The sequence below is a fragment of the Zophobas morio genome, unplaced genomic scaffold (assembly GCF_036711695.1).
Source record: "Zophobas morio isolate AGI-343-1 ecotype UQ-CSIRO unplaced genomic scaffold, CSIRO_AGI_Zmor_V1 ptg000003l, whole genome shotgun sequence".
Lineage (NCBI taxonomy): Eukaryota > Metazoa > Arthropoda > Insecta > Coleoptera > Tenebrionidae > Zophobas > Zophobas morio.
In genome coordinates, this window is record NW_026972108.1 from 241,908 (window position 1) to 257,035 (window position 15,128).

At 27.3% G+C, this 15,128-nt stretch overlaps 2 protein-coding genes across 2 annotated transcripts in view; one reads left to right on the forward strand and one right to left on the reverse strand.

Annotated features, from left to right (window-relative positions):
- Positions 1-15,128, reverse strand: part of LOC135133257 (valine--tRNA ligase-like) — a 98,916-nt gene that overhangs the window by 44,973 nt on the left and 38,815 nt on the right. The gene's annotated exons all lie outside the window — the stretch shown is intronic.
- On the forward strand, positions 14,269-14,866 carry LOC135132957 (clavesin-1-like). Its single transcript, XM_064061180.1, has 4 exons — positions 14,269-14,389; positions 14,442-14,552; positions 14,602-14,707; positions 14,753-14,866. The coding sequence occupies exons 1-4, from the start codon at positions 14,315-14,317 to the stop codon at positions 14,848-14,850; spliced, it is 390 nt and encodes a 129-aa protein (XP_063917250.1). The 5' UTR covers positions 14,269-14,314; the 3' UTR covers positions 14,851-14,866.

The following is a 15,128-nucleotide window of genomic DNA, read 5'->3' on the forward strand; positions in this document are numbered from 1 at the left end:
ATAACTTTTAATTTTTGGATTTTTAATTTTTGGATTTATCGATTTTTTGACTTTTCGATTAAAAAAAATGAAAAATTGCAGATTTGTAAAATTGACAAACCAAAAATGAAAAAACGAAAAAATATACAATGAAAGCTTTGAAAAATAAAAAAATTGGAAATCAAAAACTTGTAAAATTGAAGAAACGAAAAATTGAAAAATCGATAAAACGAAACATGTATTGTAAAATTGAAATATTGAAAATCAAAAGTCGGAAAATCAGATAATTGAAAATCTAAAAATTGCTACAATGAAAATTTTAAAAATTGGAAAATCGAGGAGTTGAAAAGCCAAAAATTGAAAATTTGAAAAATTGAATAAAAGAAAAAATATAAAATCGAAAGAAACATTGAAAGAATAAAGGAAATCGAAAAACTAAGATCGAAAAGAAACAAAAAAAAATTAATAAAGAAACTGAAAATTAAAAAATTGAAAAATGGAGAAACTATAAGCGAAAAAATTAAAAATTGAAAAATCGTAAAATCGAGAAATAGCAAATAGAGAAATTTTAAAAATTGAAAACTGATAAGAAACATTTAAAATTCGGAACAACTAAAAATTGAGAAACCGCAAAATAGGAAGATCGAAGAACTGTAAATCAAAAAATTAAAGAAATGAAAAACTGAAAAATTTAAAAATTAAAATCGAATAACTGAAACTAAAAAACCTGATAAAACGAAAAATTGAAACATCTAAGAATTGAGAAATCGAAAAATAAAAAAAATCTAAAAATTGAAAATTCTAAAATCGAAAGACTAAAAAAAATGAAAAACTGAAACATTGAAAATGGAGATAATGAAAATCAAAAAACTGAAAAATCGAGAAATTGTAAAACAAATACAAAAGCTGAAAAAATTCAAAATGGAGAACCTGATAAACGAAAAATTGAAAAATTGTCATAGTGAAAACTATTAAATCGAAAATTTAAAGAAACAAACAAAAAAACCGAAAAATGGAAAAATCATGAAACCCTAAAATTGACAAGCAAAAAATTCAAAAAATGAAAATGGAAAATTAAAACTCAAGAAACTGGAAAAATTAAACTCAGAAATCGAAAAATGTAAAAATTAAAACATCCAAAAATTGAAAATACGAGAAATTAAAGTCTTCAAAATTTGAAAAATTGAATAAAAGAAAAAATATAAAATCGAAAGGAACATTGAAAAAATAAAGGAAATGAAAAAGCGAAAAACTGATGTAAAATCGAGAAATTGAAAAATGAAGAATTGTGACCATTTTTGAAAAATTTTTTAAATTTCTGAAAACCTGATTTCGAAACTGGAAATTTCAAAAATCTTGATCTGGGACTATAACACGCTGTTTTTTAAACCAGTTTGTAGCGATTTATTTCTCAGAATTTTTTGCGGATTTTTAGGTAGATTTGCCAAAAGCTCAAATTTTTAATCCTGTTTGAAATTTATGACCTTTGTTCGAGCAGTTCCAAAAATTACCAAAAGACATTTTTTTGTTGATTTCGTATTGCAAAAGTCATTTTCGGAAAGATTTCCTCAAAAATTCCAGCCAGATTTCTAGAATCGTCAAAATGAAGGAATGTGGCAATTTTTGAGTAATTTCAAAAATCTGATTTTGATACTGGAAATTTGGAAAATCTTGGTCTGGGACTATCAACACGTTTTTCGAACCAGTTTGTCGAGATGTAGGTCCCAGAATATTTTCTGGGGTTTTCGGTAACTTTGTCAAAATTTCAAATTTTTAACCCTTTTTGAAACTTTTGACATTTTCTCAATCACTTTCAAAAATTACCAAAGGACATTTTTTCGTTGATTTCGTGTTACAGAAGTCATTTTGGGAACCATTTTTTGGAAAATTCCATCCATATTTCCAAAATCACCACAATGAAATATGGCTATTTTTGAAATATTTTAAAAATCAAGATTTTGAAAGTGAAAAGTTCGAAAATCTTGCTCAGACCATCTACAGGCTGTTTTTTGAATCAGCTGGTCGATATCTATACCCTTCAATTTTTTGTGGATTTTTGTTCAACTTTGCCAAAATCTCAAATTTTCAATCCATTTTCAAATGTTTCAGCTTATTCAAGCACTTTCAAAAATTACCAAAGGACATTCTTTTGTTGATTTCGTCTTGCAGAAGTCATTTTGGTAACATTTCTTTGAAAATTCCAACCAGATTTCTAGAATCGCCAAAATGAAGAATTGTGGCCATTTTGGAAAAATTTTTTAAATTTCTGAAAATCTGATTTTGAAACTGGAAATTTCAAAAATATTGATCTGGGGCTATAACACGCTGTTTTTCAAGCCAGTTTGTAGCGATTTATTTCTCAGAATTTTTTGTGAATTTTTAGGTAGTTTTGCCAAAAGCTCAAATTTTTAATCCTGTTTGAAATTTTTGACTTTTTTCCGAGAAGTCTCAAAAGTTGCCATAAGACATTTCTCCGAAATTTCCATCCATATTTCAAAAATCACCAAAATAAACTATGGCAATTTTTGAAACATTTAAAAAATCAGGATTTTGGAAACGATAAGTTCGAAAAACTTGGTAAAGACCCTCAATAAGCTGTTTTTCGAATAAGCTAGTCGATATCTATATCCCTGAATTTTTTGTGGGTTTTGTATGCAACTTTGCCAAAAGCTCAAATTTTCAATCCGTTTTGAAAATTTTTGACCTTTTTCCGAGCACCTTCGAAAATCACCAAGAAAAAGATTTCAACTAGGGAGAGTCATTTCCAACATTCTAAATTTCTAAAATCACCAAAATGAAATGTGGCCCTTTTGGAGAAATTTTAAAAATCTGATTCTGAAACTAGAAATTTCGAAAATCTTGGTCTAGGACTATCAACACGCAGTTTTTTAAACCAGTTTGTCGAGATTTATATCCCAGATTTTTTATTGATTTAGATGGAACTTTGCCAAAAGCTCAAATTTTCAATCCTTTTTGAAATTTTTGAGCTTTTTCAGAGCACTTTCGAAAAATACACAAGGACATTATTCTTTTGTTGATTTCGACTTGTAGAAGTCATTTTCGACAACATTTCTTCGAAAACTCCAACCGGATTTCTAGTGTCATGAAAATAACTAATGACCATTTTTGGAATATTTTTGAAATCTGTCTCTGAAACCGAAAATTTCGAAAATCTTGGTCTGGGTCTATCAACACGTTGTTTTTCGAAGCAGTTTTTCAAAATTTATTTCCCAGAGATTTTTGTGGATTTTATGCAAAAGGCAAAATTTTCAATCCATTTTGAAATTTTTGAGCTTTTCCCGAGAAATTGCAAAAATTTCCAAAAAATCTTTTCTTGTTGATTTTGACTTGCAGAAGTCGTTTTTGGTAACAATTCTTCGAAAACTTCAACCCGATTTCTCACCAAAGTGAAATATGGCCAACTTTAGAATATTTTAAAAATTGTATTTTTAAACCCAAAATTTCGAAAATAAAATATGACCACTTCTAAGATATTTAAAAAATCAAACTTTGAGACAGCAAATTTCGAAAATCTTGGTCTATCAACACGGTGTTTTTTGAACCAGTTTGCCGAGATTTATTTCCCGGAATGTTTTGTGAATTTTTAGACCAATTTGTCAAAATTTCAAATTTTTTATCGGTTTTGACATTTTTTACTTTTTTCCGAGCACTTTCAAAAATTACTGTTTTCCTTTTGCTCTCAACTTCCAAAAGTCATTTTCAGCAACATTTCTTTGAAAATTCTATCTATACTTCCAAAATTACGAAAATAAAGAATGACAATTTTTGAAATATTTAAAAAATCAGGATTTTGGAAAGGATGAGTTGGAAAAACTTGGTCAGGACTATCAACAGCCTGTTTTTCGACTCATCTGATTGATTTATATACCAAAATTGTTTGTAAATTTTTAGAAAACTTTGCCAAAAACTCAAATTTTAAATCTCTTTTGAAAATTTTGGCCTCTTTCTGAGCATTTTTTCAGATACAAGTTTCAGCCAAAATTATCAGTAGACATGATTATAAAATAGAATAAAATTAAAATTACACGGAATCTAAACGGGGGCAGTTGGAGAGGCCAGTCTGCGTCGAACCTTGACACCGTAACTGAAAAATCGGCTACACCGCACGTTTTCACACACTATATTTTCCGCTACCATCCAAAACAACCTCAAATATTCTCTAGTAATTCCCGCCTGCTATATTAAACATGACAGTTCCTCCTGATTTATTACTTTCTCTTGGTGCGAAGGAGTCCGGCACGCACCACTCCCACACCTAATCCTCTCTCAATTTTGATTTATTTCCTCTGGCCGTAATCACGCGACCTTCTCGATAATCGACGATGGCTCAAACCGTCAGAAAATAAAGCGAAGCGGTCCGAATTGGAGTTTATCAACTTCATACATTTGGCAAAGTTAATAAAAGCCCCAACTTAACATATTCCATTGTTTCCATGGAATACTGATGCGCCATTTTCCAGCTTCTGTAATAAAAGCTCTTCACCATTTGAAATTCTAAACAGAAATGCACGAGATCATCGGAAGTAAAATTGTACGTAGACAAGCTTTTGATGGATAATTACGCGGACGCGGAGACATAAATTTCGAGACTTGGAGGAAATCAAATTGCGAGTGACGTTATTGCAGAGGGATGATTTAACGCATCGTCGGTGTCGCGTTTAAATTTTAGATAAGACGCGAATGCAGCAATGGCACAAATTGTAAAAGTTACAAGGATCGAAGCTCGAGCGTGGAAAATTGTAAACTTGGCGTTGTTTTCAAGCGTCTATCAATTTAAATAAATTTCGGATGACGGTTTGAAAGAAAAGCTTCTTACTGCTTTAATGGTTGTAGTAGGTCTTGACGTTTACAAGATCTACATAGTTTGCTCCAAAAATCGATTTTCGCGCCTTTTTACTTCGTGAGCGTAAGCTAAAGAAAAATATCGACACCCTCTGGTTCAAAAAACAAATTTTCGAAATTGTCGGTTTCAGAATCTCGTTTTTAAAATGTCTCAAAATTGGCAATATTCCATTTTGGTGATTCTAGAAATCTGGTTGGAGTTTACGAAAAAATGTTGCCGGAAATGACTCCTGGAAAAAGGTCAAAAATTTCAAAACAAGTCCACAAAAAATTCTACAAACAGATGCTGATGGTCCCTAACCAAGATTTTGGAAATTTTCGGTTTTATAATACTATTTTTAAAATAACCCAAAAATGGCCATATTTTATTTTGCTGATTCTAGAAATGTTGGAATCTTCGAAGAAATGTTGCCAAAAATATTTTCTGCAATAAACTAATGTGTTTTGGTAATTTTTGAAAATGTTTTGAAAAAAGTCAAAAAGATCAAAAAGAATTGAAAATTTGAACTGATTTGAAAAACAGCGTGTTGATATTCCCGGACCACAGTTTTCGAAATTTTCGGTTCCATAATCAAATTTTTAAAATATCCCAACAATGTCCATATTTCGTTTCAGTGATTCTAGAAATCTGGTTGAAACTTTCGAAGAAATGTTGCCGAAATTGACTTCAGCATGTCGAAAAAATGTCCTTGTAAATAGATCAAATGTTTCAAAAAGGATTGTAATTTGAGCTTTTTGCAGCGTTGCCAAAAAATTCACAAACAAATCATGAAAAACTGGTTCGAAAAACAGTTCCAGACCAAAATTTTCGAAATTTTTGGTTTCAAAATCAGACTTTCAAAATATCTCAAAAGTGATCATATTTCATTTTGGTAATTCTGGAGAAGTGGTTGAAATCGAAATCAACAAAAAAAATATCTAAAAATATTTTTGGCAAGTTTTTCAAATTTGAGATTTTTTCAAAATGGCCTGAAAACCCACAAACAATTCTGGGATATAGATGTCGACACGCTGATTCGAAAAACATGAATTGTTGGTGTTCCAGGCCAAAATTTTCGGTTTTAGAAGAATTTTTTTTAAGGTCTAATTATTAAATATTTATTTTGGCGATTCTAGAAATCAGGTTGGAACTTTCGCAGAAGTGTTGCCGAAAATGACTTCTGCAAGTCGAAATCAACAAAAAATGTCCTTTAGTAGTTTTTGATATTTCCCGAAAAAAAGGTCAAAAATTTTAAAAGAGATTAAAAATTTGAACTTTTCGACAAAACATTCTGGGATTTGCAATTATGTACTAATGTACTAATCGGTGTTGAGTTTTCATCCTAAACATCCTGACTTTTGGAAAAAATGTTCTGAAAAATTTTAAACTGAATAAACGAAAAATTAAAAATCTAAAAGTGGAAAATTCGAAAACTTTCAAATCGAAAAATTCAAAAATTCAAAAACACAAAAATTTTACATTGGGAACAAGGGAAACTAAAATCAGAACACTGAAAAATCGAAAAATTGAAAATAAAAAAATAAAAACCAAAACGAAAAACAAAAAATTTGGATTTATTTACCTTTGACTAAATCATTTTTCTATTTTTCAATGTTTCGGTTTCATAATTTTTCGGTTTTTCAACTATAATTTTTTCAATTTTTCAATTTTTCGATTTCTCGATTTCCAAATTTGTCAGTTTTTCGTTTCTTTAATTTTTGACTTGCTATTTTTCAAGTTTGCGAGTGCCATTTTTTCGTTTTCTCGATTTCTCAGCTCTTATTTTTCATTTTCCCGATTTTTTATTTTCATTTTCTCGATTTTACATGAGTTTTTCGCTGTTTTGTTTTCTTTATTTTTTCAACGTTTCTTTCGATTTTATTTTATTTTTTCTTTTATTCAATTTTTCAAATTTTCAAGTTTTGATTTTTCAATTCCAAAAAATTTTCCAATTTTTAAAATTTTCAATTTTGCAATTTTTAGATTTCCAATTATTCGATTTTCAGACTTCTATTTCAATTTTACAATACCTGTTTCGTGTTTCGATTTTGCACTTTTTTGATTTTCAAGTTTCTCAATTTTTAATCTTTGATTTTTCAATTTTTAGATAGATAGAATTTTTTAAATCTTTTTTCCATTTTCGAGTTGTCAATTTTACAATTTTGAATTTTTTCATTTTCTATGATCGAAAAGTTAAAAAATCGAAAAGCTGAAAAACCAAATCGAATAATAAATCCAAAAATTCAAAAACGGAAAAATTCCAAAATACTAAAAATAAAAAAATTGAAAATTTTTAAAAATTATAATCATTATAACATACTTAAAATGAAAAGTAGAGAAACTGAAGAAATGAAAAATTGAAAAATTGATAATGAAAAATTTTAAACTGAATAAACGAAAAATTCGAAATCTAAAAGTGGAAAATTCGAAAACTTTCAAATCGAAAGATTGAAAAATTAAAAAAATCAAAAATTTTACATTGGAAACAAGGAAAACTATAAAATCAAAAGACTGAAAAATCGAAAAATTGGCAACAAAGAAAATAAAAAGCCAAATAGAAAGACTGAAACCTCGAAAAATTGCAAATCGAAAAACTGAAAAAACAAAAAATCTAGATTTATTTATCTTTGATTAACTTTTTAATACCACAGTTTTTCATTTTTACGTTTTCTTCGATTTTATTTTTTCAAATTTTCGATTTTTGATTTTTTCAGTTCCTCAATTTTCCAATTTTTAAAATCTTCAATTTTGCAATTTTTAGATTTCCAAGTTTCTCAATTTTTAATCTTTCGATTTTTCAAAGCTTTCTTTCATTTTTGAATTTTCAATCTTATAATTTTGCAATTTTTCATTTTTTTATTCGAAAAGTTGAAAAAACGAAAAATTGAAAAAACTAAAAATTAAAAATCGAAAAACTAAAAAATGGGAAAAAATTTAAAATCGAAACACTGAAAAATCGAAAAATTGCAATTCGAAGAACTGAAGCAAGAACTAAAAACCTGGAAATTTAAAAATCGAAAAAAATTAATGAATCGAAAAACTGGAAAGAAGAAAAAACGAATCGAATCGAAAAATTGAAAAACCCAAAAATTGTAAAATCGGAAAACTGTAACATTTAATGATCAAAAAATTGAAAAATTAAATATCGAGAAACTGAAAATTTAAAAATTGTAATTATTGCAACATACTTAAAATGAAAAGTAGAAGAACTGAAGAAATGAGAAATTGAAAAATTGAAACTGAAAAATTTTAAACTGAATAAACGGAAAATTAAAAAATATAAAAACCAAAAATTGAAAAAAAAGAAAATAAAAAGCCTAAACGAAAAACCGAAAACTCGTGAAATTGCAAATCGAAAAATCGTAAAATCTAAAAAATGAAACATCCAAAATTTGGAAAATCTGAAAACTGAACAATTTAAAAACGAAATCTCGAAAAGTTGCATGTCGTAAAACTGAAAAAACAAAAAAAAATGAAAAATTGAAGAAATTGAACTTGAAAAAACAAAAAATTATAAAATCGGAACACTGAAAAGTGGAAAAATTATACAAATAAAGAAAATAAAAAACCGAAACGAAAAATTGCAAATCAAAAATTCAAAGAAATGATGAACTGAAAAACTGAAAAATTAAAAATCGAAAAACTGAAAAGTCGAATAAATGATAAGGTTTCAAAATCCAATAGTTGGAAAATGGAAAAATTCTTGAATCGTAAAACGACAGAAATTATTATTATTATTAGATATTTAAAATGAAAAATAGAAAAATGGCAAATCAAAAATTGAAAACTAAAAAACTGAAAAATCCAAAATTGTTGACAAAAAGAGAAATTGTAAAACCAGAACATTCAAAAGCGAGAAATTTAAAAAATACAGAAAAGAAAAACCGGAAACGAAGAATTGCAAAATGAAGAATTAAAAAATTCAAAAATTAAAAAATTTTACATTGGAAACAAGGAAAATTATAAAATCAGAACACTAAAAAATCGAAAAATTGAAAACAAAGAAAATGAAAAGCCAAAACGAAAAACTGAAAACTCGGGAAATTGCAAATCGAAAAATTGTAAAATCTAAAAACCGAAATATCCAAAATTTAGAAAGCCTGAAAATTGAATAATTTAAAATTGAAAACTCTTTTATCTTCACAAAATGAGGAATTGTAAAATCAGAACATTGAGAAGTCGAAATATTGAAAAAATTAAGAAAATAAAAATCTGATTTATTTACCTATGACTACGATTTTTTTATTTTCATTTTCTCTCTATGAGTTTCTCGCTGTTTCATTTTTTTATTTTTTCAATGTTTCTTTCGATTTTATATTTTTCTTTTATTCAATTTTTCAATTATTAAAATTTTCAATTTTGCAATTTTTAGATTTCCAATTATTCGATTTTTCGATTTCTTTCATTTTCAATATTTAATCAATTGTAAAATATATGTATCTCGTTTTTTCGATTTTGCACTTTTCCGATTTTCAAGTTTCTCAATTTTTATTCTTTCGATGTTTCAAAGCTTTTTTCATTTTTGAATTTTCAATTTTACAATTTTGCAATTTTTCATTTTTTTATTCAAAAAATTGAAAAATTCAAAATCGAAAAACTAAAAAATGGGAAAAAATTGAAAAATCGAAAAACCGAAAAATCGAAAAATTGCAATTCGAAGAATTAAAGCAACGAAAAATGGAACATTGAAAAACTAAAAATCTAAAAATTTAAAAATCGAAAAAAATTAATGTATCGAAAAATTGGAAACCCCAAAAATTGTGAAATCGAAAAATTACAGAACCGTCAAAATTGTAAAGTCGAAAAACATTTTAACATTGAAAGGTCAAAAAATTAAATATCGAGAAACTGAAAATTTAAAAATCGAAAAATTTAAAAATCGAATAAAATTCAATAATTTAAAACTGGATAAATTCCAAAATTGTAAAAAAACACTGAAAAATTTTAAAAATTTTAATTACTGCAACATACTTAAAGTGAAATGTAGAGAAATTGAAGAAATGAAAAATTTTAGACTGAATAAACGGAAAATTAAAAAATCTGAAAGTGGAAAATTCGAAAACTTTCAAATGAAAAATTGAAAAATTCAAATTGAGAAACTGAAATTGAAAAAAAAAAATTATAAAATCGGAACCCTGAAAAGTGGAAAAATTGTACAAATAAAGAAAATAAAAAACCGAGACGAAAAATTGCAAATCGTAAAAAAGAAGAAATGAAGAACTGAAAAACCAAAATTTTCGAAAATCTTTCGAGAATTTTTTTTACACTTTTAAGCAACTTCGCCAAAAGCTCAAATTTTTATTTTTAATTTTTTGAGCCGAACCCTCAAAAATTTCCAAACAACATCTTTTGTTGATTTTGACTTGCAGAAGTAATTTTCGGCAACATTTCTTCGAAAATTCCAACCGGATTTCAAGAATCACCAAAAAGAAATATGGCCATTTTCAGGACATTAAAAAAATATTGTTTTGAAACCGAAAGAATTAGAAAATCTTGGTCTGGGTCTATCAATGCGCTGTTTTTTGAACCAATTTGTCCAGATTTGTATTCTAGAATTCTTGCGGATTTTTAGGCAACTCTGAGAAGCTCAAGTTTTCCATCCTTTTTAACATTTTTGAGCTCTTTTCAAGCACTTTCAAAAATTAGCAGAAGATTTCTTGTTGATTTCGATTTGCAGGAGTCATTTTTGGCAACATTTCTTCGAAAATTCCAACCAGATTTCTAGAATCGCCAAAATAAATATGGCGATTTTTGGAATATTTAAAAACTTTGATTTTGACACCGAAAATTTAGAAAATTTTTAGGCAACTTTGGTAAAAGCTCAAAAACTGAAAACTCGTGAAATTGCAAATCGAAAAAGAATTAAGAATTGAAAAAACTGAAACTGAAAAAACAAAAAATTACAATCAGAAGATTGAAAAATCAAATTGAATAATAAACCTAATAATTCAAAAATAAAAAAATTGAATATTTTAAAAAATTATGATTGACTATTATAACATACTTCAAATGAAAAGTAGAGAAATTGAAGAAATGAAAAATTGAAAAATTGAGAATCTGAAAAATTCACAATCTAAAAGTGGAAAATTCGAAAACTTTCAAATCGAACCAATTAAAAATTTAAAAAATCAAAAATTTTACATTGAAAACAAGGAAAACTATAAAATCAGAACACTGAAAAATCGAAAAATTGACAACAAGGAAAATAAAAAGCCAAAACTGAAAACTCGTGAAATTGCAAATCGAAAAACTGAAACATCCAAAATTTGGAAAGTCTGAAAATTGAATAATTTAAAAATGAAAACTCTTTTACCTTGACAAAAAGAGAAATCGTAAAATCAGAACATTGAGAAGGCGAAACATTGAAAAAATTAAGAAAATAAAAATCGGAACTGAAAAATTATGATTGACTATTATAACATACTTCAAATGAAAAGTAGAGAAATTGAAGAAATGAAAAATTGAAAAATTGAGAAACTGAAAAATTTTAAACTGAATAAACGAAAAATTCACAATCTAAAAGTGGAAAATTCGAAAACTTTCAAATCGAAAAATTAAAAAATCAAAAATTTTACATTGAAAACAAGGAAAACTATAAAATCAGAACACTGAAAAATCGAAAAATTGACAACAAAGAAAATAAAAAGCCAAAACTGAAAACTCGTGAAATTGCAAATCGAAAAACTGAAACATCCAAAATTTGGAAAGTCGGAAAATTGAATAATTTAAAAATGAAAACTCTTTTACCTTGACAAAAAGAGAAATTGTAAAATCAGAACATTGAGAAGGCGAAACATTGAAAAAATTAAGAAAATAAAAATCGGAACTGAAAAATTATGATTGACTATTATAACATACTTCAAATGAAAAGTAGAGAAATTGAAGAAATGAAAAATTGAAAAATTGAGAATCTGAAAAATTCACAATCTAAAAGTGGAAAATTCGAAAACTTTCAAATCGAACCAATTAAAAAATTAAAAAATCAAAAATTTTACATTGAAAACAAGGAAAACTATAAAATCAGAACACTGAAAATTCGAAAAATTGACAACAAAGAAAATAAAAAGCCAAAACTGAAAACTCGTGAAATTGCAAATTGAAAAACTGAAACATCCAAAATTTGGAAAGTCTGAAAATTGAATAATTTAAAAATGAAAACTCTTTTACCTTGACAAAAAGAGAAATTGTAAAATCAGAACATTGAGAAGGCGAAACATTGAAAAAATTAAGAAAATAAAAATCGGAACCGAAAAAAATAAAAAAATTGAAAAAATCAAAAGTTGGACAATTTGGACTTGAAAACTCGAAAAATTGCAAATCAAAAAACTGAATAAAACAAAAAAATCTGGATTTATTTACCTTTGGCTAACTTTTTGATATCACAGTTTTTCACTTTTTCGTTTTCTTCGATTTTATATATTTTTCTATTTTTCAATGTTTCGGTTTCATAATTTTTCGGTTTTTCAACTTTAATTTTTTCAATTTTTCAATTTCTCGATTTCCAAATTTTTCAGTTTTTCGTTTCTTCAATTTTTGATTTGCTATTTTTCAAGTTTGCGATTGCCATTTTTTCGTTTTCTCGATTTCTCAGCTCTCATTTTTCATTTTCCCGATTTTTTTATTTTCATTTTCTCGATTTTAGACGAGTTTTTCGCTGTTTTATTTTCTTTATGTTTCAGAAATTGAAAAATCTAAAAATTAAAAATCGAAAAGCTAAAAAATGGGAAAAAATTAAAAATCGAAAAACTGAAACATCGAAAAATTGCAATTCGAAGAACTGAAGCAACAAAAAATTGGAACATTGAAAAACTAAAAATCTAGAAATTTAAAAATCGAAAAAAACTAATGAATCGAAAAATTTGAAAGATGAAAAAACCAATCGAATCGAAAAATTGAAAATGCCAAAAATTGTGAAATCTAAAAATTACAGAATCGTCAAAATTGTAAAGTCGAAAAACTGTAACACCGAAAGGTCAAAAAATTGAAAAATTAAATATCGAGAAACTGAAAATTTTAAAAATCGAAAAATTGAAAATATGATTCAATAATTTAAAAATAGAAAAATTCCAAAATTGTAAAACAAAACTGAAAAATTTTAAAAATTGTAATTATTGCAAAATACTTAAAATGAAATTGAAGAAATGAAAAATAGGAAAATTGAAAATGAAAAATTTTAAACTCAATAAACGGAAAATTAAAAAACCTAAAAGTGGAACTTTCAAATGAAAAATTGAAAAATTCAAATTGAAGAAATTGAAACTGAAAAAAGAAAAAATTATTAAATGGGAACACTGAAAAGTGGAAAAATTGTACAAATAAAGAAAACAAAAAACCGAAACGAAAAATTGAAAATCAAAAATTCGAAGAAATCAAGAATTGAAAAACTGAAAAATTAAAAATAAAAAAATTGAAAAGTCGAATAAATGATAAGGTTTCAAATTCCAATAATTGGAAAATGTAAAAATTCTAGAATCGTAATATCGAAAAACCAAAAAAAAAATCTTATTATTATTAGAGATTTAAAATGAAAACTAGAAAAATTGCAATTCAAAAATTGAAAACTAAAAACTGAAAAATCCAAACACCGAAAAATTTTACCTTGACAAAAACAGAACTTGTAAAATCAGAACATTGAAAAAGCGAAAGTCTGAAAAAACACAGAAAACAGAAATCGGAAACGAAGAATTGCAGATCGAAAAATTGAAAAACAAAAAAATAATTCAACTGATATCATTAATGGGTTGAGTCAAATTCCAGTCAACATTTAACTGTTAGCATAGTTACAAGGTGAAGATACTTCAATCTCCTTTATCTTTCGATGACTTTCCACCACTTTTTTTCTAATCTTGCTAATAAGCAAGATTAGAAATTTTTTTCTAATCTTGCTAATAAGCATGATTAGAAAAAACACGAAACCAAACACAGCATTTTTACCAACAATATGTCTTTCAAACTCATAGAAGTCGAAAAATTGTACGAAAAAGACCCACAATTGCGAAAACAAGACATCGAAGTGCTACACCAATGGTTAAATGGGCAGCCACATCTTCCAAAATTGATGGGTACGTTTTCCACAATTTTTTTATTTAAATCTACTTAAATCAAACACTATTACAGACATTCAAATAGCATTTTTGCTACATCACTGCTACCACGATATAGAACAGACGAAAATCACCATTGACCACTACTGTACCATCCGAAATCATTGTCCTGAAGTCTTCACTGCTCTGACCCCTGACGTTTTAAAAACTACAGCTTCCATAATGTAAGTTCCTCTCAAAAAACGAACTCAATTCATGTAGAATCACCAGGTTTGTGAACGTTCTCCCCAAAACCACCCCCGAAGGTTACACTATTATTGTGAACAAGATTCTAGACGAAAAAGTGACCAATTTCAACTGTGGAAATTATATAAATCTGATTAATATGACTGCTACACTTTATATACTCCAAAATAGTTTCCTAAATGGGGTTATCGTTCTCTTTGACATGAACGGATTTTCGTTTTGGCATTTATTTAAACTGAACATACGTATATTACGACATGCGTTGCGTCACCTCCAGGTATTTCACCATTCCCTAATCAAACGAACTTTTAATAATAATTTGATTCAAGAAAAGCGCGCCAGTCAAAATCAAAGGAGTCCACGTGATGAACGCCCTTCCACTCACTGACAAAATTAAAGCTTTGCTGAAGCCCTTCTTAAACAACGAACTGTATAATTCTGTAACTAGAACAACGTTTTTGGAATCTAGTGTATTTTTTATGTTTTTAGATTTACTATCACTCGTCCAATTCAGACACTTTGTATAAATTTGTGCCGAAAGAGTGCCTGCCTGAGGATTTTGGTGGCGAACTGCCCTCGATTAAAATTTTAAACGGTCTGTATTTTTGTTTTTTTTTTTGATATAATTTATAGATTTTAGAGGAAAGTGTGCAGAACCTGTTGGACAACTACGAGTTTTATGAATGGCATGATAGCCAAAAGGTGGACGAGTCGAAGAGGCCTGTGAAACGCAAATAGTGTTCGTGTAAAAACTGTGTATTTAAAAATCGGTATAGTTTCCCCAGTTCTAATTCGGCTTTATGATGTGTAAAAGTTTTAAACCGAGTTAGAACTGGGGAAACTATACAACTATTACGTTAATAACTACCTGTTTTGCTTAATCTCTGAAGTATCCAGTCAATTTGCTGTTAGTTTTTATACTATTGTTAGTGTTGAAAAATCTGATGTTGCATGGTACAGGTACATTATTTAGGTCTTTAGCTATATTCAATATGGTGCTATTTATATTGGGTAAT